The sequence below is a fragment of the Parasteatoda tepidariorum genome, chromosome 2 (assembly GCF_043381705.1).
Source record: "Parasteatoda tepidariorum isolate YZ-2023 chromosome 2, CAS_Ptep_4.0, whole genome shotgun sequence".
In the NCBI taxonomy this organism is placed as follows: Eukaryota; Metazoa; Arthropoda; class Arachnida; order Araneae; family Theridiidae; genus Parasteatoda; species Parasteatoda tepidariorum.
The window spans coordinates 27229459-27254924 of NC_092205.1; the positions used below are offsets into that span (position 1 = coordinate 27229459).

Sequence of the window (25466 nt, forward strand, 5' to 3'; positions counted from 1 at the left end):
TACCTGTTAAATAAATATGGTAATAATACAATTACATGTATTAAGTAACAAAGGTGTATTCTTTAAAAAAACATAGGAATGTACTTTAAGTAACATAGATAATGAATACATTGGTTGCAAAATTTCTGAAGAAACATTTTAAAATTCATTTTATCTCCTTTGCAATTATTTTCTGTAGTTATTTTTTGTTAGTTAATCTATACGACAGATTACTGTTTTTAAAAAAAATGTAAAAGGTAAAGTACTGAGTTTTTAAATATCCGTTAAGAAAAGTTTTTTGAGGATGCTGGTCAGTTTCTATGTAATAAACACACATACAAATATTTTTAAAAAAGCAAAAAAGAGGTTGTTAACCTCCCTTTAAAAAAAATCTATAAAAATATAAATTTAAAAAAAAGCAATCGATCAGGAGAAAATATTTTAATTTAAGCCAAGCGATGGCGCTGCTCTCGTTTATTCGCCACTGGCAGCGATGAAAATTCTTCGGCAATGGCGACAAAACTCATCCGCCGAAGTCCGTGATATGAACCGGCGATTCCGTTGAAAGTGTCAGCTTAATTGAAATCATCAGTAAAGTGACATATCAAGTGTGATTTAGATGGCGACCTCCAAAGTGTTTATTTGGGTGACATTATGCACGTGCGTTGTGTTTGCTTCGCCTACGAGGAGACAATTCAATACCGAAACTACATCTTCTGATCCCGTAATAGTCGTTACTGACGACGGTGCATCTTGGGACGATTCAGACGATGATTTTGATTTGGAAGGTATGTAAATTCCAAGAATAACGTTTAGTAAATTTATGTATTCGATTTTATATCTTTTTTCCTGTTATTGTTTTCCACAAATAAAATTTTTTCAACACCTACAAACACGCATTTACAGTAAAAAACCATATTGTGTTCAGTGGCGCTTAATTAAGAACAAATTAAAAACATTCGTTTGAAAAATTATAAATATGGTTAATTGATCTTCATCGATGACAATTCTATGATTTTTATTTGCAAACTATGCAAATTTCAAGAATAATGAATGATAAATTTGCATATTTAATATTTTTTGCCAAAATGTTCCACTGTTTCACGAATTAGTAATATTTTTTAAAGTCCTAATGTACATTAAACTAAAAACTATATTTTTTCGGTGATGCATTGTTAGAACAAATCAAAAATATCAATCTAATAAAATTTAAATATTGTCAAATAATATGCAATATTATCGACTATGATTTAAATATTAACGAGACAAGAAGTCATAGATATTTTTTATTTTAAAGGAAGTAAATCGCAGCAAGTTTGTCGTTTATGATATTAATTGTAAGTTAATTATTGAAAGAAAAAAAGGTAAGTTTTTTGCCAGAACTGTCAATTTTCGGAAAATGTGAAATTTTGATTGGCTAAATACTTAAGCTCTATATTTATTTTAAGAGAATTGATGACTATCACTAACTGAATTGCTTTTGGTTTCACTTTCATTTCAGCATAATTAATTCACTAGCTTTGAGTACGTTTGCATAATTTTAATTTTAAACTCGGTTGCGATTAATAAGATGAGGCTAAGAATTATTAGCTCCGCCTTCTAATAAATCTATGATAAAATAGTTCGGATAAATCATTTCTATGATAGAATAGTTCCTAAATTGAAACTCAGGACGACATAATTATGCACCTATTATCGAATACTGAAGCTTGCCTCTAAAGAAGAAGGAGAAGAATTATGGTAATGCGAGAGTAAATAATCAAAGGGATATTAAGCACCTCAAACCGGTTTGACATTAAAACAGAACGTCCAATACTTATTATGTATGTGATTAATTTGTTGCAAAATTCTATACCTTCAAATAACAAGCGCTTATTGTTTTTGATTTTTTTCTTTTCTTCCTGCTTCCAGAAGTACTCAGGGCAAGAAAACATTGTTCAGAACGAATTTTAATGAACGCTGCTTTTCGAAGCTCTGTCGCCAAGGAAAATAAAAAACCCATAGTTTAAATGCCTTGCACTTGAAGCAATGCTATAATTTTAAACTTATATATGTAATCTTTCCGTGAAGAATTATTTGGGATTTAGAACTAACAAATCACCTAAATATTTTAGAAGTTATTAAACTTTTTTAAAAATCGCCAATTTCATGATATTTTCAAAATAAGCGTTGACTTCGCTGGCTTTATATAGACTAAACTTGAATGTAACAGTCATGAGTAACAGTTGAAAACTCACAGCAGTTTTGAAAATAGTATATTATTCGCAAAAAAGCATCATTTCATATTACGACGAAGTCTTCGAAAAACGGCTTTAAGAAATGAACTAACTCATCGACATGGTTATAAATACCTTAAATAAACGTTTCCCACATTTAATCGGCCGTGGAACTCTAAATAATGATTGAGATTCTTTCTGCGGAACCCCGAACTTTATTAAAGACATTAACGATTAAGACATTAAAGACAGAAAGTTTATAAAAGACGTATTTGAACGTATTAACCAATAAAAGACTACGAGCGGTAGCTTTTTAATACGGATTTTACTCACAGCTCGTACCGATCACAGTGCTGAGATCCTCAGAGGTAGATGAATCATGGGTTAGAATCCCCTTATCGTTGAGCTAACCGTGAGAGGTTTTCGTGGTTTATCTCTCTAAGTACCGCAAATGAGGGTTTGTTCCATCAAAAAAGTCCTCCACGAAGGACAATTTGCCTCAATGCTTGACCAAGGAGCTCCTTTTTCTTCTGGGTTGGGCTCAAAATCACAGCTCTACTGAGTTGAATATTGATAGTCATAAATTCAAAATTGGTGTCAGCTGTTAAGGTGCCGGTTTTATAATATAAATATATGAGAAATGAATTTTATTTATATTTTTACCATTAATAATCTTAAGTTAGGTTTTATGTCTGACAGTTTAATTCGCCCTCCTGAAGCTGTATATAGTTTAGTTCAAAATTTGTTTTTGGTGTATATACACAAATTGAAAATGAAACAGATAATGGTTTACAAATATGAATGAAACAAATAATGGAACAAATTATGGTTTTCGTAAAATAAAAGCTAAAAAGAACTGCTATAAACTCAGAAAATAGTTACCATGGAAATGTATTTCTGTATTAAGGAATTGATTTATTTTATTTTGAATCCAAAAGAACTGTGAAAAATTATAATGCAATTTTTCATAAATACATGTCGTTTTCATTACTTTTTCATTACATTGTTATTCGAAAAATTCTATATACTAGTGGGCTGCGCCCCCTGCTCGCTGACGCTCGCCAACCCCCGAAAATTGCTACGCAATGTTATATGGTTTGCTCCGCAAACCAAGCTCGCTTCGCTCGCTACTAACTTAGGTACATTGCAAATGCACAAAATTCTAAGAATTCAAAACAATCATTCAAATCCATATAACAACTTTTTTTTCTAAAAAAAATTACATCTTTTTAGTAAGTACTGAATCCTTAAAATAAATTTGAATTCAAATAAATGACATGTAATTCGTTAAATCTATTAGAAATGTGCTATAGTATAAAATCTTAAGATAAAATTTCTAAAACTGATATCTCTTTAAAAAGATTAAAATTTCGGCTATAATTAAGTCTATTAAAAATTTGAATAAGTGAATTGCAATGGAAAAATCTGCATAAACAAATAAATTCTAGTAAAACAAATAAATTCGTGATATAAATCAAAAATTGTCAAATAAATTCGTAATACATAAATTCGTGAAAAAAAAACGCTTTCGACAAAAAACCAAAATAGAGATCTATCGACAAAGACTTCTGCCTAGCTTATGCTCTCCCTGGTTATTTCAGTTTCCGTTTTTAAAAGCGCTATATGTTGAGCCATCTTAGCTAGATATGGCATGTGACATTTTTAGCCGTAATCATTGGTCTATTTTCTAGCGTTGCCATTCGGGGAGTTGTAATGAGGCTTTTTTTTATCGCCGTGTAAGAGAAATATATATATAGATATTTTTTAAAAAATGGCTTTTCTTTTTTATTGGAATTTTACTTAAAATAACTTTCTTAGGACACTCAATATGTTAAGTAAAAAATGAATTAATGATTGAATCTGAAGATAAATATGGGTTTCAAAAATCATTACGGGTTGAAAAAAATGTCCTAACTGTTTGGAACTGCTATAACCCTTCCTCGGGCTACTACTATATATTTATTGTTACTGGTATATTAACGCTTAGCTATAACTCAAAACTACTAACAAATTATAATTTTGTTATACGTAGTTTATTATACAATATTATAAAAATCCCAATTTTAAATTTTTTGTCGCTTGCGTCGACTTTTTAGTTGCCAGGTAGAATAGATACAATGGTTTTTTTTTATTCCTGGTTGTTACAATTTACAAAATTGATACATTTATATTTGACTGCTGGTTTAATATATTTGTTTTTAAACATTTTTACCTATCACAAATATATAAATGGTTATAAAATATAAAATACAAATGAATAACCTTTTAAGATTACCAACTTCAAAATTTACTGTAATATTAATAGTTATCGCTTTAATGGCAAGAGCTCTAAAAGCTTGGAATTTTGATACACATTTATTCGTTTCAAATAAATAAAGATTGTATTCATTTGCAAAAGCAGCGTATAAGTAATGAATAATTTTTTTTCTTTTTGTTACCTTATTTTTAAATATGCAAAACCTGTGTGAAATCTCAGTTGACTCATCCCATGAAGCTTTTTTTTAAAAAAAAAAAAAAAAAACAGTATCATAGCAGTTTACACTTGAATTTCTTTAACACGCTGACTGCCACTCCAATTTTACATGGCTTGCCCGTCTGGCCAAACGGTAAATAACTACAAACTCAATTTGCAAATATTAGGCAGATTTTGCTAGTTTTTTAAAAGGCTTAGCATGACATAATTGAAAAAAGTGATGAATTATATAAGCCTACGAATTGCTTAGGAATAGTGGTGTATAAAAATCTACTAAATTAAATTTATTAAACCAAGAATCACAATCAATAGACTACCACTTGAAAATACTTATTCGCTGTCCGAAGCAAGTTGGCATCTCTGTGTATATAAATAAAACTATTTTTGTGTGTTCTATATTGCATTAATTTCTTCAAACTATTTTAGTAACGATAATAATATAAAACAATTAAAAATTTACACGAATTATGTGCTTCTAATAACCTTGGCTTCGCCTGTCACCGGTGACCCCCGTGGAGCTACGAACCAACTCAGTACCAGTCACCCCCATAGCATTCAACGTGTTGATAAAAGGAAAGAACTCAAATTATCACACCTTCTAAATGCAGAACAATTTGATTCGACTGGATTCGACGAAATATTTTTTAAGAAAAAACAGTACAGAACTACAAACTAAAATTTGTAGATTTTTACATGGTTTAACACGGCTTCATTGTTACTTACTTACTTTATTTAACAAAAGCTGGGCACAACTTCATTGTGACAAAGTGGCATATCACATAAGCCTTTGAACTATGTAGAAGTAGTGGTGAGTAAAACCCTGTATATCGAATTTATTAAACCAGGAATTATGCATTAAAAGACTACCACTCGAAATTTTTTATCTGCTACCCATAGCAAGTTGACACCTCAGAGAATGGTAGGTATAGACGTGTTTTTTAAACGTGTCAGGAGGGTTAAAAAAAGCTTTATTTCGAGAACATATATCTATGTTAAAAATAAGCTGACCTTCCAAAACTAAAAAATTGAAAGCAAATTAAACTATCAATCGAAAACTGCTTTCTGTACCTTAGATATTATTTTTTTAAAATTCTATTAGAGAATATCTGCGAAGGATTTCTGTTCTTGCAGTATTAAATTGGAAAAAGGTAAAGCAGTGAGTTTTCAAATATTAATTGCGACCATGTTAACTGAAACTTGTCGACTCTCTTTGGAGGGCTCTCTAGTAGCTTTGTGCCCAGGGCCCCGAAAATCCGTAAATCTGCCTCTGGTTTTGGATCAGCATACTAATAAGCTGGTTAGCATTTTTAATAAGAAATTTGTATAATACTAAGCCTTTGAATAATCATTTTTGGAATTCATACATAAGCATATATTCTAGTACATATAAAAAAAATTAATCCTTAAGTTCTACAACGTTTATTTCATTTGCGTGTAGTTTATATTTTTAAAAAAAATATTATTACTCGTTTTCAGACTTTATTGATTCATAAAATGGAGAAGAAAATATTGCAGGAGAAGAATTTTGAGCAGAAATATAGGCTCCCAAAGGAAATCAATTACGTTTGTAATCAAAATTCTGTTGTCAAGGTTATTATTGATCGATATAAATGAAACTAACAGTAATAAAATGAGAGGGTAATTTCGGAAACCGTTTAGATAGTCATTATGTCTTCTTCCAGTTTTTAAACGTTTATAGAGTTATCTTTACAGGGGCGTATCCAAGATAGGGTAGAGGGAACGACATTGTCTTCTCTGCCCTCTCCTTTTCCGGCAATCTTAGTAGAGTGTGCCAAATTCAATTTAGTTGTAATGTATGTAAATTCGATGTCATCTTTCTACTAAGAATATAATTTTGCGTGATTAAAGCCTTTATGGTTTTATTTTGTTAATGTACAAAACAAAATGCAGGCATGTCCTGAATTCAAATTATTGGGTTGTTCGGAAAGTAATATCGTTTATTTTATTTTATTTATTTCATTCTTTTAATGAAAATAAAGGCGATTTTCTTACAGTGAATAAATATTTTATTGAATTATGTATTTTATTTTTATAACCGTTGTTGAACAACCGACGCAATTATGGGTTTACGCCTACTAATGTTCAATTCCGTAGCCTTGTAATTTTGAACCCAATGCAGAAGATAAGGGAACTCCTGGATCAAATATTGGGCGAAATTTGCCTTTGTAGAGGATTTTGTGATGGAGCTAACCCTCATTTGCGTTATATTGAGTGGAAAATCACCCATGGTTAGCATGACGGTAAGGGGACTCTAATTCGTTATCTATCTACCACTGAGACTATTTTACGTCAGCGTTGTCATCGGTGCAAGCCGGCTGCGGAATTCATATCGACCAGATATCGATGGGATTCGAATCCACCACGACTCTGAATCATATATTGTGCATTCTTGTCCAATACCTTTTGCCATCTTTCTACGTGATTCCACGCTCATAGTTTGTTGTTCTTTCCTGACAAAAAACTGAGCCAGGTGATTTTTGACCTCCTCATTTGAATTCTGAAAAAAAATTTTAAAAACTGGAGCATTGTTGTAGACTACCAATTTTTTTGTCCCCAAGTGAGAACGCGTCTTAAAAAAGGATAATTTTCTTGACGTTTGCGAAGCAAAGAACATACGTCTACGCAACAACGGAAATTTATTTCCACAAGAACATGAGGAACACATGTGTCGAGCTTTGAGATTAAACCTTGGGACCTTCGTGCACGTTAAGTGTACGATTTGGCTGTGGGGGAGTGATGGTCTATGCTGCCATCTCCATTAATTGACGCACCAATCTCCATATCATTTGAAATGGATCTTTGACTGGTCGCCGATAGAAGGATGAGATTCTGAGACCTATTGTAGTGACACAACCGTGACATATGACACAAACAAGCATCTGCATACATATTCAAATTTGTAACGAGTGTAACCTAAGCTGTACATCTGATATATACATCTAAGGGTAATTGCCCCACAACCATTTTTTTATTAAGACACATTTTGCATCCTTTTATAATGGGGCGTGTTCTTTCATGGACAGAATTTTGCGTAGACCTAATAATTTTGAGAATCGTAATTATTATCTCAATCGACGGATAAAGAACCTGATAAATTTGCAATTACACTTTTAAGTGCTTGAATTATATTTTAAAAAAATAAGATTCCTTTAACCCTTTGCACGCCGAGTACTTTTAAATGCTGTTCGATTTAATATCAGCACTATAGCATTTAAAATACGCAATATACTATTGTTATAAAATTTTAAAATTCTTAAAATAATGTGGTTACTAATTATTAACGTATAAAATTTCTTAATTTTAAAGTGGTGACTGTTGATGGTGCTACCGTGGGGACATCCGAGTGCAAAGGGTTAAATTTGTCTGATATAACATTCCTTTTTCCTCAAAATCTCCATCGAAAAGCGTATATTTAGCAGCTATTCCTTGTTATATTTGAGCTGTTATTAGATAGGTTAACTTCGATAGGACTAAATAAACAGTTGATAACATACATGAAGGACCCGGGTTAAAAATTAATGAAAAATAAAAAAGTGATGAAATGTTCAAGATTTAAGTACACACGCAAATGTATACAGAAACCAATAGTCGGAAGATGTTTGAGACTACTTATTAATTTTTAAAATAAGCTTTTTCTTCATTGATGGAAATCATCATTCATTTATTGCATAGAAGAAGAACACTTAATTGATATAAAATCAGCTTTCCTTATATTGTCAATACATTACTTTTAATTTTAAGAAAATATGTGATCTAGGAAATGTTTTCTAGTTATGATATTATTCAATGTGAAGGGTTCAAAAATGGGTTTTGATCATAGATTTAGTCTCATCTTGCCCTTCAGTCGAATATTTTTCTTAGAACAATTTCTACAGAATTGTGCAAATAGCGATGAGAAATGTTTTCCATGACACTTTAACAGCCGATTTTAGCTCAGAAATCGACATGTATCGCTTTTTAATAGCATAGACCCCTGGCTAGTTTTCCAAGGGGCATGAATCCGGCGGACTTTCAGCAGGAAATTTAAGTCTTTTAGTATTGTTTTCTGATGACTATGGACTTGAGATTAGTATTTCGAAACACTATCTTTCAACAATGCTGAAATGTTGTCAGTGTGTCCATCTAAGAGGATAAAGTTGCTAGCCAGTTAATCTTGGTAAACCCTCGAATTCATTTTAATTTTTCTTGTGACTTCATCACTCGTAGCTCCATTTGAAACCTGCTCATATCTTATCAGAGGCACTTCCTTAAATACTTCAAATCATGCAATAAGTAATGTCTGAGTACATCTAACCATTTAAATTTCATCAATTTCTTTCTATAGATTTGCTTTTCGTTTAAAAAAAATGTTGGTGTTTATATTCTTTTAGTAACATTCCCTACTGCAGAAATGCCAACTTGTTGGAATTTTTTGTGGTAGGATTCTAATGTATGATACTCAATACAGTAAATATGATATGTAAAGTGCATGTGCCCACCCCTACACTGTTTTTATAGCAATTGTGCCCACCAGTTTCTTACTGCATGGTAAGGGTTTTTTAGTATTAGCAAAATTGAAAATTTTGCTAATTTTGTTAAAAGCGGAATGGTGGGCAACCTTGCGTATTTTTTCAATCTGTAACAGAAATTAACAAATGGGGATCTAATTGCTGTTTTTATGCTTTTTAGGGGCGATGGGATAAGAATTGTCTCACTTATTTTTGACAATAACATGAACCACTGAAATTTTTTGTAGTTTTTGTCTCTTAACGCCATTTTTAACTAACCACTTTTTGTTTTGTAAAATGTAAGCATGAAGCAAATTCCATCATTGTGGATATGCATACAACAGCCACCCCATAGACTGCTGAACTCAAACTGTCTTTTATTTGAACTTTTTATTCTATTTCATGATGCATTATTTTTGACCTGGGCCTTCTGCGCGGCCCAGGTGCCCATTTTTTTATAAATAAAGAAAGAAAGTGGATATGCATACAATGAATGCGATTCTCTTGACTTTCCTTACTGAATTTTTTGATTAAGTTTTTCTGCCTCAAAAAAGTGTTAATGATGCAACGTTGACTTCAATCAGACAGCTTTGACGGGAACCCCCTTTCCTTTTATATCCGTAACTGCTTGGATTCGTCAAAAAAATTAGGCATAGTAATTATGAAGGAATAAAGTCGTACACAAAAATCATTAGAGCTTTGAGTTCTAACAGCAATTTGTCTGTCACTTAAAAATCATATTTTGAAAGAAAAAAATTTATTCATTGTTCTTACGTTTACGTAAACCCATTAAAAGAATCGAATACTCGAAAAAAATTCAAATTGTCTAATTTTAAATTTACGAAAGCCGAATAAAGTGCTCGCCACTTTTAATGCACTAAATTAGCATGTTTAAAGTTACATGTTTGAGCCCTTAAGATAGCCACTTAGTTAATGACAGTCTAATCATTTGAACAAGGGTTATTTAGAGTAATTCCTTTCTATTTTGAGCACTGTACATTAATAAATTGCCAGTTCCTTAAATGATAATATATTTTTGTTTGCATTTCGTCGTAAAGAAGCATTTTGCGCTATCAAATTCTTGCCAATATGTATCGATTTCGCAGTTTTCCTATCATCGTCCATCTTCATAATANGTTTAAACTCATGTCGAGTCCATTTTTGAATTGCCCCCCTTTACCCTCAAATTGCCCCCCAGTGGGGCGTGGGCCCCACATTGGGAAACACTGCCTTAGACAGTTATCTCCTTCAATAGACTCTTACGCATGTTCTGAATGGTTGAGAAGGAAGAAATATTAAATAACTAATATCCCTTTTTTCTGTAGTTATGAAATTAATGGATTTTAACCTTGCCCATAGTCGACCAAGTGCATAAACGCAGCATTTCAATAAATATTTTTTATTAACACTGTGAAGTATATTTTTCTATAATTGTATTTGTCTGCTATTTTTAAGGGTTTTGAAGACATCTATAAAATATTAGTTATTCAATTGAAGTAAACACTTTCAGTTGAAAAAATTTCAAAATAGCTAGTTTTTTTTCTAATCTGAAACATTTATTGACAAATTCGACTCTTTGAAAATGTATAATTATCCCACTTGTGATTAATCATATGGTTTGATAAAGGATTAAAGTTGCAAGTTCTGTAAATAAAATAAAAATTAAACAAATGTCATAAAAAACTAGTGTTCAACTAAATATATGTGGTTTGATAATGGATTAAAGCTGCAAGTTCTGTAAATGATATAAAAATAAAACAAATGTCATGAAAAACTAGTGTTCAACTAAATGGTTTGTTCATTCGTTTGGTCAATATTGAGTAAACACCAGTTTATACGCACTGTTTTATTCTTAAATAATATATTTTTCGTGTACAATTTTCTTTTGTGTCTTCATAATGAATGTAATTAAAACAATAGCATACTTTATAACATTTCTATGCTTGACCTAAAATTAATAAATAATTAGGGTAAAACTTTAACCCTTTCGCGCCGACTGTCACAAATACGTGCCAGCATTAAACAGTATCAATCAGGGTAAAAAAATAAAACTGTTAATCAAAGTAATTCTTTAGCAGTTTATTTGTGGGCGGGGTTATAATTGTTTTATTTATTTAATTCACCATCACTTTAGTTCAAAATAAAATTATTTAGTTATACTTTGAACTAACATTGATTATATATATGATTAAACTAACAATAATTAAAGTACAGCAAAGTATGTCTGTCAAATTAGCAATGCCTACATTTAAGCTACAGTTTTTTTATTTATTTACATCCTGATTCTGATTTTGTACGATTGCTTTTATGAATCACCGGTCCCCAAGGGATTAAAGGATTTAGCTGGTTCTCAACATCAGATCTATACTTTGTCCTTAAAGAAGTATTTGCTGTGTTATGGAACTTAATTTTTTAATAAATAAAAGCGCAATTTCTGTGGAAAATTATGATTTTAGCTCTAGAATATCCTTAGGCTCTTATGCAATATGGGGTTGAACAATAAATAAGCTCTAAGCTAAACAGCTAATAATGAGCAATAATAAATAGCTCTTTGCGGGTGACCCAATACATTTCCCTTGCTGCTTCTAGAAAAGATATCTTCTGAAACTACGGACAATCCGTGATATTTTTTATATAATATTATCCTTAATATTATTATTAATATCCGTAATATATCCGGATGTGAACACGCTATGGTCAGTTGTATTTAAAAGAGATCAGGAATTGATAATTTCCTTGTAAACAGTTTGCTCCTAGCTGTTGCGTTTTTTCAGAACTTATTTTTCTAAACTCACTGAAAGAAAGGTCACCAAAGTGTCACTCACCAATTAAGGTGGATTTTTTTTAGAATTTATTTATTTTATTTTTACAGTTAGTTTTCTAAGGTCAGGCGGAAATCATTTATATAATTAATATTGCCTATTATGAGTAATTTGCAAGTTATATAAGTTTTTTTTTATAACTGCAATTATTTATTTCTATTCATTTACAAGTTCTTTTCATTCTGCAGACGAAAAGAACTGTAATTCTAAAATCACTGAAATCACCTACATAGATGGTCACCAAATTGATTGAATATTTTTTTTTTTCATTTTAATTTTACAGCTTGTTTTTTTAAAAGTCGGACGGAAATCATTCATATAGTTATAAGTTATAAGTTTTTTTTATAACTACAATTTTTTCCTTGAATGCATTTCTAAGTTCTATTCATTCCGCAGACTAAAAGCATTTTATATTTTATTTTATAACCTTCGTTGGACAGTTGACCCAATTTCTAGGTTTACGACTACTAATGTTCAACTCCGTACTCATGTAATTTTGAACCCAATCCAGAAGACTAGGGAACTCGTGAATCAAGTATTGGGAGAAATTTGCCTTCGTGGAAAACTTTTTTGATGGAACTGAACCGCAATTGCATCACATGCAGAGGAAAACCACGAAAATCGGTTAGCCTGACGGTGAAAGGGGATGAAAAGCATTGTTGAAAATAAGTGCTTGCTTTAGTTTAAGTTTTTGATCAGAAATTTTAATATTTTAAAACTACAATTTTTTCTTGAATACATAGTCAAGTTCTATTCATTCCGCAAACGAAAGGCATTGTTGAAAATAAATGCTTGCTTTAATTTAAGTTCTTGATCAGAAATTTTAATATTTGATTTGTTTTATAAAAGACTGAAACTGAAAAGTTCAAATTATAATTTAAAATGAAAGTTCATATTTGCAGATTAGAATGAGATAAATTTCAAAAATGAAATAATTAAATTACCGGTCTTTAACTTTTTTAAAAAAAAGTTCATGGTGACGTGACGTTAGCTCTGAAATGGGTTAAGCCATAGGTTAAATATCTTAATTTTTTTTTAAATAAAAGAAAAAACTTATTAAGCCTAAAACTGTTAAGAATCTTTCTATTAATCTTTTATTAATTATTATTCTTTTTAATAAAATAAAATCATGACATGGATCATAAAATTTTTATATGAGATCAGAGAGTGGCCACATTCTAAAAAAAAATTAAAAACTGGTGAAAAAAAGTCGAGGAAATAAAATGTTTTAAATAGTTATCAATTGCTCTCTTTTTTCTTGTTTATAAAAAAAGTGGTATAAAATTTTTTTTTAAAAAAAGCGATGAATAAAAAGTATACTTCAATAAAGATTATTAAAACTTTGCTCTTAGTTTAGAATAACAGAAACCCTCTTATCGCAAACATTCAGAACCATAAACAATGTTTTTTTAATTTGTTTATTGCAAATAAAAGTGCCCCAAATTGTCTTTGACTCAAAAATTCTCGTATGGTTAAAGTTCTGAGCGAGAAACATGTTTGAAGCACCAGTTTTTACTTTTTTTTTTTCTTGTAACAAATAATTTCCAATCGACTGTGATATGATATGAGCATAAAAGACATATTTTTCTTTCTTCAAATATTTCATCATCAGTCATCTTTTTGATTAAGTTACTTGTCTTGAAGATGAGAACTTACTCAACGCATAATTCACAACTGAACGAACGGGTCATGTATTTGTTCTAAAGCAAAGAGTGACGTAATTATCGCGATTCTAATTACGTGAAGGAGTGTTCACTAAATCATAAAAAAATAAATAAGCGTTGAAAGGGCTTAAAATTATCTCCTGCTCATCCCAACAAGTTGTTCGCTTGCTTGCTGTCAAGGTCAGAGAGAACGCGCCAAGCATTCATTTTTTTCCCTACGAACTACGCCAAAAAATTCACTAAAAGCAAAGCATATTTTCATTAATGCTTGCTTGTGCTCTGTTTAAAAGCTACAGCGTAAACAAGCGATCTTTTGGCTCCATTCCCAAATTTAGGTTTCTTAAGTGCAGTTTTTGTTTTCTAAGAACACTCCGACCCGAAAAGAATTCCACTTTTTGTTCCAAAAACGATTTTTCCTCCTTTCATTTGTTCCTCTCCCATAAGAGTCTTATAATCTTGCTTGAATGGACCCCTATCTTTCTATACATTTAGAAACGAGAATTCTTCTAAGTCAGCTTTTTTTTAAATTTTATTTATATGTTTATTTTTTGCTGATTTATTTATTACAGCACATTTGAGTTAGTAAAGAAGAAAAGATATATACGAGGTGTTTCTGGAATACATGTACAAGATATAAATTGATGTAGTTGAACAAACTAAAACAAATCATTCTTGCCCTACAAACTAGAGGTTGTAAGCTCAAATCAAGTAGTTTTTTGGTCATAAAACAAGTTCTGTCCCTTGAATAATGAGCATGCGTTATGATAGAATATGCGTTTTTCCCGGTAGTACAGGGTAAAATTGGGAAATTTTTGCAACTGGCTAATAGCCAAATATAGCAATTTCAACAGTGACTACTTTTTTAAATATCAAAACTTTAAATGGTTATAAAAAAATTCTTAATATAATGTAAGGCAACTGCTCTCAATTTTTTCGACCACAAAACCCTAAATAATCAACCTTCTTGCGGCGCAACCTCGATTTTATATATAGTTTTTATTAAGGTAATTGTGAACGTTATAACCTAGAACTGTTAACGTCATAACCTTAATATTTAATTAGAGGAATGAAGATTTTTCTTCGTTTTATCATTAATATTTTTAAAGTAGGTATCGTGTCTGACATTTAAATTTATAGTTCTTGTTCTATATCTAGTCTAGTTATTAATTTGTTTTTGTTGTCTGTACATGAATGAATGAATGTTTTACATCGAGATGAAAACTGCCATCGAAAATGATTAGGGAAACATATTTATTACCAAAGAATTACTTTAGTTTGTTTTGAAAAGCGCTATAAGAAATACGAATGCAATATTTTGTTAAGCTTTTTTTTTTCGTAATTAGTTCAATATTATTAGAAATGTTATATTTTCCTTTAAAAAATTCCATTTCTATTTGTTTGATATTTTACTTGAAATAATTTCTTCAAAGCAACTGATAGATTATATAAATTATAAAATATAGGCGAATCTAAAAATAATCAGAAGCTTCAAAACTGATTACTGGTAAAGTACTAACTCGTGGAATCCCTTTCATTTTTTCACCACATTTTCCCTGGAACACCATTTGAGAACTACTGATGTCATCACTTTTTTAAGGATTTCCTAAAACATGGTAAACATTAAAAGGCTTATTTCTAAAATTAATAAAAATTTTAAGAAATAAGCTTGAAAAAAAATAATTTTCAGTTTATAAAATATTTATAATAATACCATACTTATTTAAACAAATTCTAATGGAATGGACTTGCATTTTCAACAAAAGAGGTAGTCATCGGGTGACGACTGGATGACAATTATTTAATCGCCATTTGCTATATTTAGCCGCCCTATGGCCTGTCGCGACCCTTATTTTTGTTCCATTCTTAGAAACAAAATGTGGTATATATTTAAAAAAAAAAACTTTTCACAATCCTGAGGGGGAAAAGGAAGAGAGGCAGACCACATACTAGATGGTGTGGAAAAGTGCCTGAGCAGTGTAGGGGTAAAGAGATGGAACAAGCAACTTGAGATAGCCAAGGCTGGCAGCTAGCTCTAGTGCAGTTAGAATAAGAAGAAAACAATATGAAAAAATTTGTAGTTCATGTTTGTTTACAAAACGTGGATGCTCATTTTTGTTACCTACCGCTTTAACTTGAAAAAAAAAGAATATAAGAAAGAAAAAAGAACTCTGTGCTCCGACTGCTGTTCCGTCTCATTTTCATTATTATTATATATTCAAGCAAAGTGCTTGAATCCCCATGGCAGCAACTATATTACCTGCTAACCTCAACGAAGTCAAACAAAATGACAAATACTACGCGATGAATAAATAGAACAGGGGCCGCTGCGCGGCCCAGCTGCCCAAAAGAAAAACAAGACTGTACTCCGACTCCGAATACAGATGTGCCTATTTCTGCTGACCTACCAACTTCTCTGTCTAGTCGGAAGTTTTTTCCCACATATTTAAAGTCTTAGCAAAAAACTGTTTTAACATTTGATTTAAAACGATTTAAACCACCACTTTATATAGATAATCAAAAGATAAACAGAAAATATCGGAAAATTGAAGCAGTATTGTCTTTAGATGATTTAAGAACTTAAGCTTATTTAGCTACCACTTTTAATAATGTGGAGAGCTGGAACTTCCGGGTTGGCAGCTCTGTTTATGTTACTTTATTATAGTAGCCAGAACTATCATGCTTCTGATGCAAAAATTTAGTAAACATTTTTCCTGATGATGAATTCGCTGTCTGATCTTAAATATACCTGTTTAAATTATTTACGTGTAGTAGTGGGTAAAATTCTTTTCATTCTTAGTAATTAAAATATCAATAAATTACCTTTAAAAAAATTACATTGGAAAACAAAATTTATGTTGAATTTATGCAAGTACTTGATCTTAACTAATTCGGGTGCATGATTTCTTATCTGAAATTTGTTTTGTTCTTAAAGCTACAGATTTTTTTAAAATGATATTTTTAGTTTAGTTTTTTTTTTTGTCTGAACTTGCAAGTTCATAAATATCGTATAGTTTTACATACATACAAATGCACTTGTTTGCTCCTCTGAAAATAACATTTCAGGAAAAAAAATATGACCTTAACGTATCTCATCATAAGCTTAAATATATTATCGCTTTCTTCCTGCCATTCCTTACGTAGCAGAGATGTAAGAACACTTAATATTCACTTAAGTGAAGAACCTTTTAAAACTCTTATTTAATAGAAGAAAAAAAATAATTAACAGTCTTATTTTCTGTTAATTTCGTAAGAGAATGTGATTTTGTAATAAAGTCACCAATTCTATTTTCTAAGTTTTCGTTTTATCAGCATAAAATTTAATAATTATACTCGAGACTGACGCGCTACTGAGGATCCTATATTTAATTGGATACCTGCAAGTGACGTCATTGTAGGAAATCGTGGCATTTGTCGATTTCGAAGCCAATCAGGATCGATACACACACACATGCCGTCGCTTACAAATATCCGACATTATTTAATTCCCATGATTAGGCATAATCACTTCACTTCACGAGTTACAAGTACCCAAGTGTAATTAATAAAGTGTTGTGGTGATTACGATAATAATAAAATATATAATATATTTTGAGCTTTGCTGCCACTATTTAATTTTTTAAAATATCGTACTATCATGTCCGCATTATATAATATAACATCATAATAATTTATCTTGGCTAACACGTTGTTTCACTCTATTGAATGTTGACTTAAAAGTATTGTTTTATTTAATAAATAAAACATGGATTAATGATTCTTTACCTTCTTAAAAACATATAGTTTCGGGAATATAATGAAAAGCAAATTTCAAATAATATTTTATTTCTTCTATTNGTGTGGGATATGGTTGGTCGGCGTCTCACTCGTGATCCGCGTCCTGCAGTTTCCAAAGACGAACTTTGGTTGCGCATACAAGCGATATGGAATTCTCTTCCTCAAGCAGATATTCAACATCTGTTTGACTCCATGCCACGTCGTATAGCAGCACTTATTGCAGCGCGTGGTGGCTGCACCAAATACTGATTTCGGACGCTTAATTTGTTTCTTTTGTTTTGAAAATTTCATCATTTATTTGTATCAGTACAAGTCGTTTCTGCATTAAATTTCATTTGATTCTGATGATTCTTTCATGGTGTTGCATTTTCTACAAACAGCAGTTTACAAATGCACTTGTCTGCTCCTTTTAAAATAACATTTCAGGCAAAGAAAATATGACCTTACGTATCACATCATAAGCTTAAATATATTATCCCTTTCTTCCTGCCATTCCTTACGTAGCAGAGAAGTAAGGGCACTTAATATTCACTTAAGTGAAGAACCGTTTAAAACTCTTATTTAACAGAAGAACAAAAAATAATCACCAGTCGTATTTTCTGAAGATAGTGTGATTTTGTAATAAAGTAACAAATTTCATTTTATTAGCTTTCGTTTTATCAGCATAAAATTTAATAATTATACTCGAGACTGACGCGCTGCTGAGGATCTTATATTTAATTGGATACCTGCTAATGACGTCATTGCAGGAAATCGTGGCATTTGTCGATTTCGAAGCCAATCAGGATCGACACACACACATGCCGTCGCTTACAAATATCCGACCTGATTTAAATCCCATGATTAGGCATAATCACTTCACGAGTTACAAGTACCCAATTGGAATTAATAAACTGTTGTGATGATTACGATAATAATAAAATATGTAATATATTTTGAGCTTTGCTGCCACTTTTTAATTTTTTAAAATATCCTACTATCATGTCCGCATTATATAATATAACATCATAATAATTTATCTTGGCTAACACGTTGTTTCACTCTATTGAATATTGACTTAAAAGTATTGTTTTATTTAATAAATAAGACATGGATTAATGATTCTTTACCGTCTTAAAAACATATAGTTTCGGGAATATAATGAAAAGTAAATTCCAAATAATATTTTATTTCTTCTATTATATTCTAGTCCCGCAGTGACCCAGTAGATCACCGAAGTCAAGCATCACTGGCTGCGTCAGTGCGCGGGTCAGTCTGCGACCACTTGGATCAGTCTGCGTAGGGACCGAGGGTGTGCGATATGGGTCCTCGTTAAACTGTTCTACCATAAAGTGCTCGACTTCGCGTGCAGGTCGTCGGACTACCGAGGCAGGGGTGCCATCTCCTCTGCAGAGGATCAAAATTGTGATCGCATGTTTTAGGATCATCCTCAGGGATGTTTCCCAGACCATCGCCAATAGCCCATTGTGCAGCTCTAGTGCGACGTAAAGGAACTACAACAACAACTATTATATTCTAAAAATTATTATTATTTTGAAATTTGTTTCTTATCTTTTCTTAATTTTAAAAGCATTGAAACATGAATATCTATTGTTCCAGTTGCTTCGAAGCGAAAAGCAAGGATGCCACAGGCAACTAAAAATGTAAAAAAGTGATAGAAACTCAATTCATTCTTTTATTTATTATTCCTTTAATGATTTCATCGTAACTGCAGCTGTAACTTACATTTCAAATTATTCATATTTAAAGTAAATTAGACCTAAGTGTAAACCTTGAAAAAGGTGCAATAATCTCGAATCTCTTAATAATTTTATGCATTACGTTTCGTTAACTAGCAATTATTCAAAGTATTTTTCCCAAGTTCTATTATTTCTGTTTCTCAATAAGCTTTATAATGATGAAACTGGTAAAATGACAATAGATCCAAAATCTAATTTCACTTGGCAAAAAACTGAGGTGCTCATCTATTTGGCTATCTTCCCAAAAATACAGTTCTGTGTTAACATCAATCTTATTAGAACAGGGGTGGAAAATACAATTCAATAAAAATCTGGTTAGTTCTCTTAACATTTGTTAATTGCATTTTTTTGTCATTGAAAATGAGATCTTGGGAAATCTAATTAAGCCTATTACAGATGTAGTATCTCTGTTAACTGTTAGAATCGAAATATAATTAGTCGTGAAGTAATTTGATTAGATTATTACAATGGTGTTCGCTTATAACGGAGAGTTTTAGAAGTAGGAAATCAAATAATTTCTACCCTTTTCTATTGATCTAATTTGTTATCTGTAATGACTATAGTTTGACTTGGGTATTTGAGACTCTCAATATGAAACTGTGAGCAGCCACAACGATGTGGATTTGGTGTTGTGGGCAGTGTCTTGTTTTGGAGTAAACTATCAGCTTTTAAAACTGTCAGGAGAATTTTAAACCAAAGTTCTATTTCTCTATAAATAGTGTCTCTAGTTACTTCTTTTGAAGTTTTGGAGTGAAATTTTTTCTTGAATTAGGAAATTTTATCGCGAAGCTTTCATTTTTTTTTTTTTTTTTTTTTTTTTTTNTTTTTTTTATTTTTTTTTTTGTGGAACGGAAATGCCGCCTATCACTGCCTCCCGGTAGAAATACATTTTTAGAAAAGATACAATTTATTTCCCCTTTTATTTTACTTTCTTCTGTCACGAACGCATAACTAAAAATTGATGAACAAATCATTTTATTTCATAACCAGCGTTGAACGGCCAATCCAATTCTGAGTTTACGCTTACTAATGTTAAACTCCGTTACCTTGTTATAATGAACCCAATCCAGAAGACAAGGGATGAAGTATTGGGAGAAATTTTGCCTTCGAAGAGGACTTTTTTGATGGAATTAACCCGCATTTGCATTAAATTGCAAGGAAAACAATGAAAACCTCCCATGGTTAGTCTGACGACAAGGGGACTCTAACCCATAATCCGCTTACCACTGAAGATATTTTATATCAGCACTGTGGTCGGTGCGAGTCAGTTGCCGATTTCGTATCACTCAGCCTTTGCTAGGATCGAACCCGGGACACCTCATTGAAAGGCCAGCGCTCTATCCCATGAGCCACCACGGCTCTATGAATATCTCATTAGTAGAAGTACAGATATTACATGGGTTCCAATGCCAAGTGGTGGCTTGAAGGACAATATGATCACTGTATACCAGTTGGTCTTAGTAGTAAAGGCAGCTGGTGTGAATTTTTAACCAAATTACATTCTTATGCTGTTGGTCAAGAAATTGTGACAAGAGCCTACTGGTAAATCTATTAAAAAGTTTTAATTTCACTTTATTTAGACACTAGATTGGTCAGCTTTAACCCTTTCCGCTGCAGTGTAGGCAGTTTGGCAACACTAAATCAACAAACGTTACAAACGAATAGAAATGTAAAACTATTTGCTTTGCTCTTAGCAACTACTATTTTTTAAACAAAAAGCTAGAGTATTCAGGGTTGTTCAGTTTAAAATTCAATGTAAGATTCCTTGTCTTATGAATTCGAAATAAAGTTGCTACGTCACTAGATGTCAAAAGTGAAAGCGAGACGGAAAACAGAAAAAGCTATTAGCAAAATCATTTCAATTATAGTTAGTTTTCAAGAGGAGTAATTCTATTCTTTTCTCCAAACTATTCAACGATATCTACTTAACTTGGAAACTGAAACTGTATAAAACATATGGGCACCTGAGGCCGCTTGCGTCCCATTTCCCATTCATCTTGAGCTTGATCTTTGTGGTGCTTCGTTGAGGTTGTGGAATGCAAATGAAGTAAAGGAGTATTCATGTGGATCATTGAGGTTCTGACTGTGTAATTATATGTAGTAGGGTGATAAGACTATATTGTAAAAGTATGAACTTCTGCTAAGCTGATATGATGAAAATGAGGTTATGTATATGCTATTGATGTCCGGAATATGATGCATAATATGATGCTATTGGTCTGATGTTCTTGTCTTCAAACTTCTTAGATTTTCAAATAGATATATTTCATTGAAGCAATTCATTGATTGTATTATTGATTGATATTTCATTGATCAGCGTTTTAGAAAATAAATTAAAATTGTTCTTTTTTCGAAAGAAGTTCCTTAAGTGGAGTGTACGGATAGCGAGAAACTCCGGTCGTGATGGTTTTGCAGTAGATTATGTTGCGTTCGTAACATAATTGTATAGGTTGTGATCTACAAATATTTCCTTCAATTTAAAACTATATTTTGGTAGATTAGAATTAGTAAAACGATTTGTTTTTTCTATATTTCTCAATCACTTTTGAAATTTTTCCTTGTTCTTCATCTTTAAAAGTTTTTTACACAACAATGCAAAAAGATGCACATCTCTGTCCTCTCGGCAGGGGAGGACTTGAGAAAGAATATAGAAAAATTCAGCTCTCGAAAACTAATGTCGCCTTTCCAATTTATTTATTACAGAAATTTCTTTTTTTCAATTTTTCTTTTTTTTTTTTATTGTGTACGTGCCGATTTCATAAAGTACGGGGTAGATCGAAAGAAAACAAAATATATTCCCTAAAAAAACTTTAAAAATACTTTTCGATTTTTTTTTTATTTCCCTACCCTTTTTTTTCCTTCTACGGTAGTTGTTTATCTATTAACCAATGTAACGCCACATGCATATAACTTAAAATATCCAGAGGTGTTTTTCGACACGATACCTCAACCTTTGCTGATAAGCAGGACACATTTCGTTCGTGCGCTTTTTTCCAAAATCGATTAATTGAAAAATCGATATCGTTCGCTCACCGCTTCTCGTTCCAGACGGGAGGTTGACTTCATCAATTTTCTTCTTTACCTCTGCAGGTAAGTCTTTTGAAATTCACCGAGAATGGATATTGGACGACAGTTAATTGCTTTCAACTTTACTTTAGTTCAAAAAGATTCCTCCTGAGGAAACAAAATCCATTTTTCGGAATAGATCGACTTGGAAACTTATTATTATTTTAAAATGTAATACTTAGAATACTTTACATTTAAATATAAATATATACTTTTGCCTAATTTTTACAATTTTTTTTTATTATTGCCGTAAAAATCTGAAATGTAGTGAATGTAACATTCTCCAGTGGCATTTAAATTCGTTTTGTCCCTTAAGATTTTGAAAACGCCCGAAATGCGGTGAATGCTGACAACGTCTGGTGAATATAGACATTCAAATGGACGCTTTAGGAAATGTCTAAAATGTGATGAATGTCGGCATTCTCATATTGACATTAAAATAATCGCTTTAGGAAATGTCCGAAATGTTATGAATGTCAACATTTTCTGTTGAGCATCGAGACTGATATAGTCATTTTAGTGAATATCCGAAATATTTGCTATATTTTACTTGATATTGATTTATTTGGCATTTTAATATTTATTGATGTTTATAATATCAGATTAATTAAAATAAGAAACGATTCAGTTCAGGTAATACCGAAAAATACATACCTATCAATAGCCCAAATACATACCAGCCGGATTAGGAACTTAATAGTGTATACATCTTTTGGAAAGATTGTGATAAAAATGCATGTTAATTACATCACCCATACATCCCCTACATCAGGGGTGTCAAACTCGCGGCCGGAGATGAACATTTTTGCGGCCCACTCAATATGTCCAACGCAAAGTAAAAATAAAATAGAAATGTGAATTAGAAAGGAAACTAGCATATAAAATTATAATATAATTTATTTATAAACTATACGGATCATTTTCAATTGTACGCGCGAAAATTTAAAATTCTAATTGGCTTGGGGCACCTGCCATTCCAGGGATACTGCATATTATCAAAAATACGCAGAAAAAATTTCAAATCTTAGAACAGAATTTGAAACAAGGTTTAAAGATTTTAATTCTTTGGTAGACAAATTTTGTTTTAGTCNACAAAATCCATTTTTCGGAATAGATCGACTTGGAAACTTATTATTATTTTAAAATGTAATACTTAGAATATTTTATACTTAAATATAAATATATACTTTTGCTAATTTTTAAATTTATTTTTATTATTTGAAAATTTCGTCCAACATTTTAAGATACAATATAGTATTTTTTTTAGACAATTCGACGCGATGTCTCAGGGGATAGAGCGTTCGCCTTCCTATGAGGTAAACCGGGGTGCACGTGTGAGGTTCTCGTGGTCTTTCTCTCTATGTAACGCAAATGCGGATTAGTTCCATCAGAAAGTCCTCCACGAAAACAAATTCCTCCTAATACTTGATCCAGGAGTTCCCTTGTCTTCTGCGATTGGGTTCAAAATTACAAGGCTACGGATTTGAGCATTAGTAGTCGTAAACCCAAAAATTAAATCTGCTGTTACGATGGTTATAAAATTATTAAATAATATACTTAGAGCAAGCATTACCGTAAAAGTCTGAAATGTGCTGAATGTAACATTCTCCGGTGGTATTTAAATTCGTTTTGTCCCTTAAAATTTCGAAAACGCCCGAAATGCGTTGAATGCCGACATTCTACTGTAAACGTCTGGTGACGATTGACATTCAAATAGTCGCTTTAGGAAACGTCTGAAGTATGATGAAGGTTGACATTCTCTAGTGAGTATTGGCATTCAAATAGACGCATTTGGAAATGTCTAAAATGTGATGAATGTCGGCATTCTCTTATTGACATTAAAATAATCACTTTAGGAAATGTCCGGAATGTTATGAATGTCAACATTTTCTGTTGAGCATCGAGATTGATATAGTCATTTTAGTGAATATCCTAAATATTTGCTATATCTTACTTGATATTGATTTACTTGGCATCTTAATATTTATTGATGTTTATAATGTCAGATTAGGATAAAATAATAAACACTTCAGTTCAGGTAATACCGGAAAATACATACCTATCAATAGCCCAAATACATACTAGCCGGATAATGAACTTAATAGTGTATACATCTTTTGGAAAGATAGTGATAAAAATGCATATTTTAATTACATCACCCATACATCCCCTACTTTAACCTATTCTCTTCCCTACACAAACGATTTTTTTAAATGTTCAGGACCAGTGCCCGGTATACAGTAAATAAATATAGATAACAAATGTTCTAAACATTCACCGTAATGACTGAGTGAATGTTGATATTCACCGGTAATTCTCAACATTCATTGATTTAATAATAATAATCTTTTTAACAATAATACAAACACGGGAAGAAACGCAATATGTGATGGTAAAAGTGAAAACAACAGAACGTTGTGAAGTGAGAGATTTATGAATGACGGTACTATTATTTACATTTTTAGGAGATTGAAATGTTAAATAAAATTGTTAAAGTAATGTTATAGCTGCTTGTGTTGAGCAGCTATTATGCTATGTAGCATATCAATAGAATAATATTAGGGTGAATCTGCTTAGAATGCTGCGCTCCGGACCGTGTAAATTACATCACGTAAATAGTATAATTTATGTCCTAAAATATTGAGAGTGATAGAAACTACTGTTTTTATGAATAATGCGAGATGCAGTAAATGTTTGTTGGTTTTAGTATAATTTAAATGGGACTCTTCTGTGTTAGAGATAAATATTTAGCTCGTGGAAGAAGCGTTCCTACTAATAGATTTTTTTTAGATGTCCGGATAGTTCTTTTGTTTTCTGGAGTGTAATAAAGTCCCTGTTTTGAAATCATAAAAAAAGGTAAAGCATTTCAGAAAAAGCCATGGAATTTGAGGTTTCTCAATTTCGTGACCATCATTTATTTCTCAGACAAGCTGCTGCTCATCAATCTGAAGCTGGGTGTGCTTCAAACCGCCACCTTGGATCAAACCCAACTCTTTATTATGATAGCTTATTGCCTTAAACACTGCTGTCCCGTTTTAGAAACATAAATAAGTAATATCTGGGGTGTTTCGACGGTTTTGTTCCACTAGTGAGCATAAAGCTCAAAAAAATATCATTTGCCAGCCCCCTCTTCCCCCCCCCCAAAAAAAAAATTATACATATATATTTTATGTATATAATATAATCTTTATTATTTTATTTTTTATAATAAAATAATAATATATA

At 31.6% G+C, this 25466-nt stretch overlaps 1 protein-coding gene across 1 annotated transcript in view; it reads left to right on the forward strand.

Moving 5' to 3' along the window:
- The first annotated feature begins 427 nt into the window (after positions 1 to 427).
- LOC110282127 (transcription initiation factor TFIID subunit 11) overlaps positions 428 to 25466 on the forward strand; it is a 45869-nt gene continuing 20830 nt past the window's right edge. Inside the window, exon 1 of the mRNA XM_021144884.3 lies at positions 428 to 767. Within this exon, the coding sequence (XP_021000543.2) occupies positions 599 to 767 (169 nt within the window). The 5' untranslated portion in view covers positions 428 to 598. The remainder of the gene's footprint in view (positions 768 to 25466) is intronic.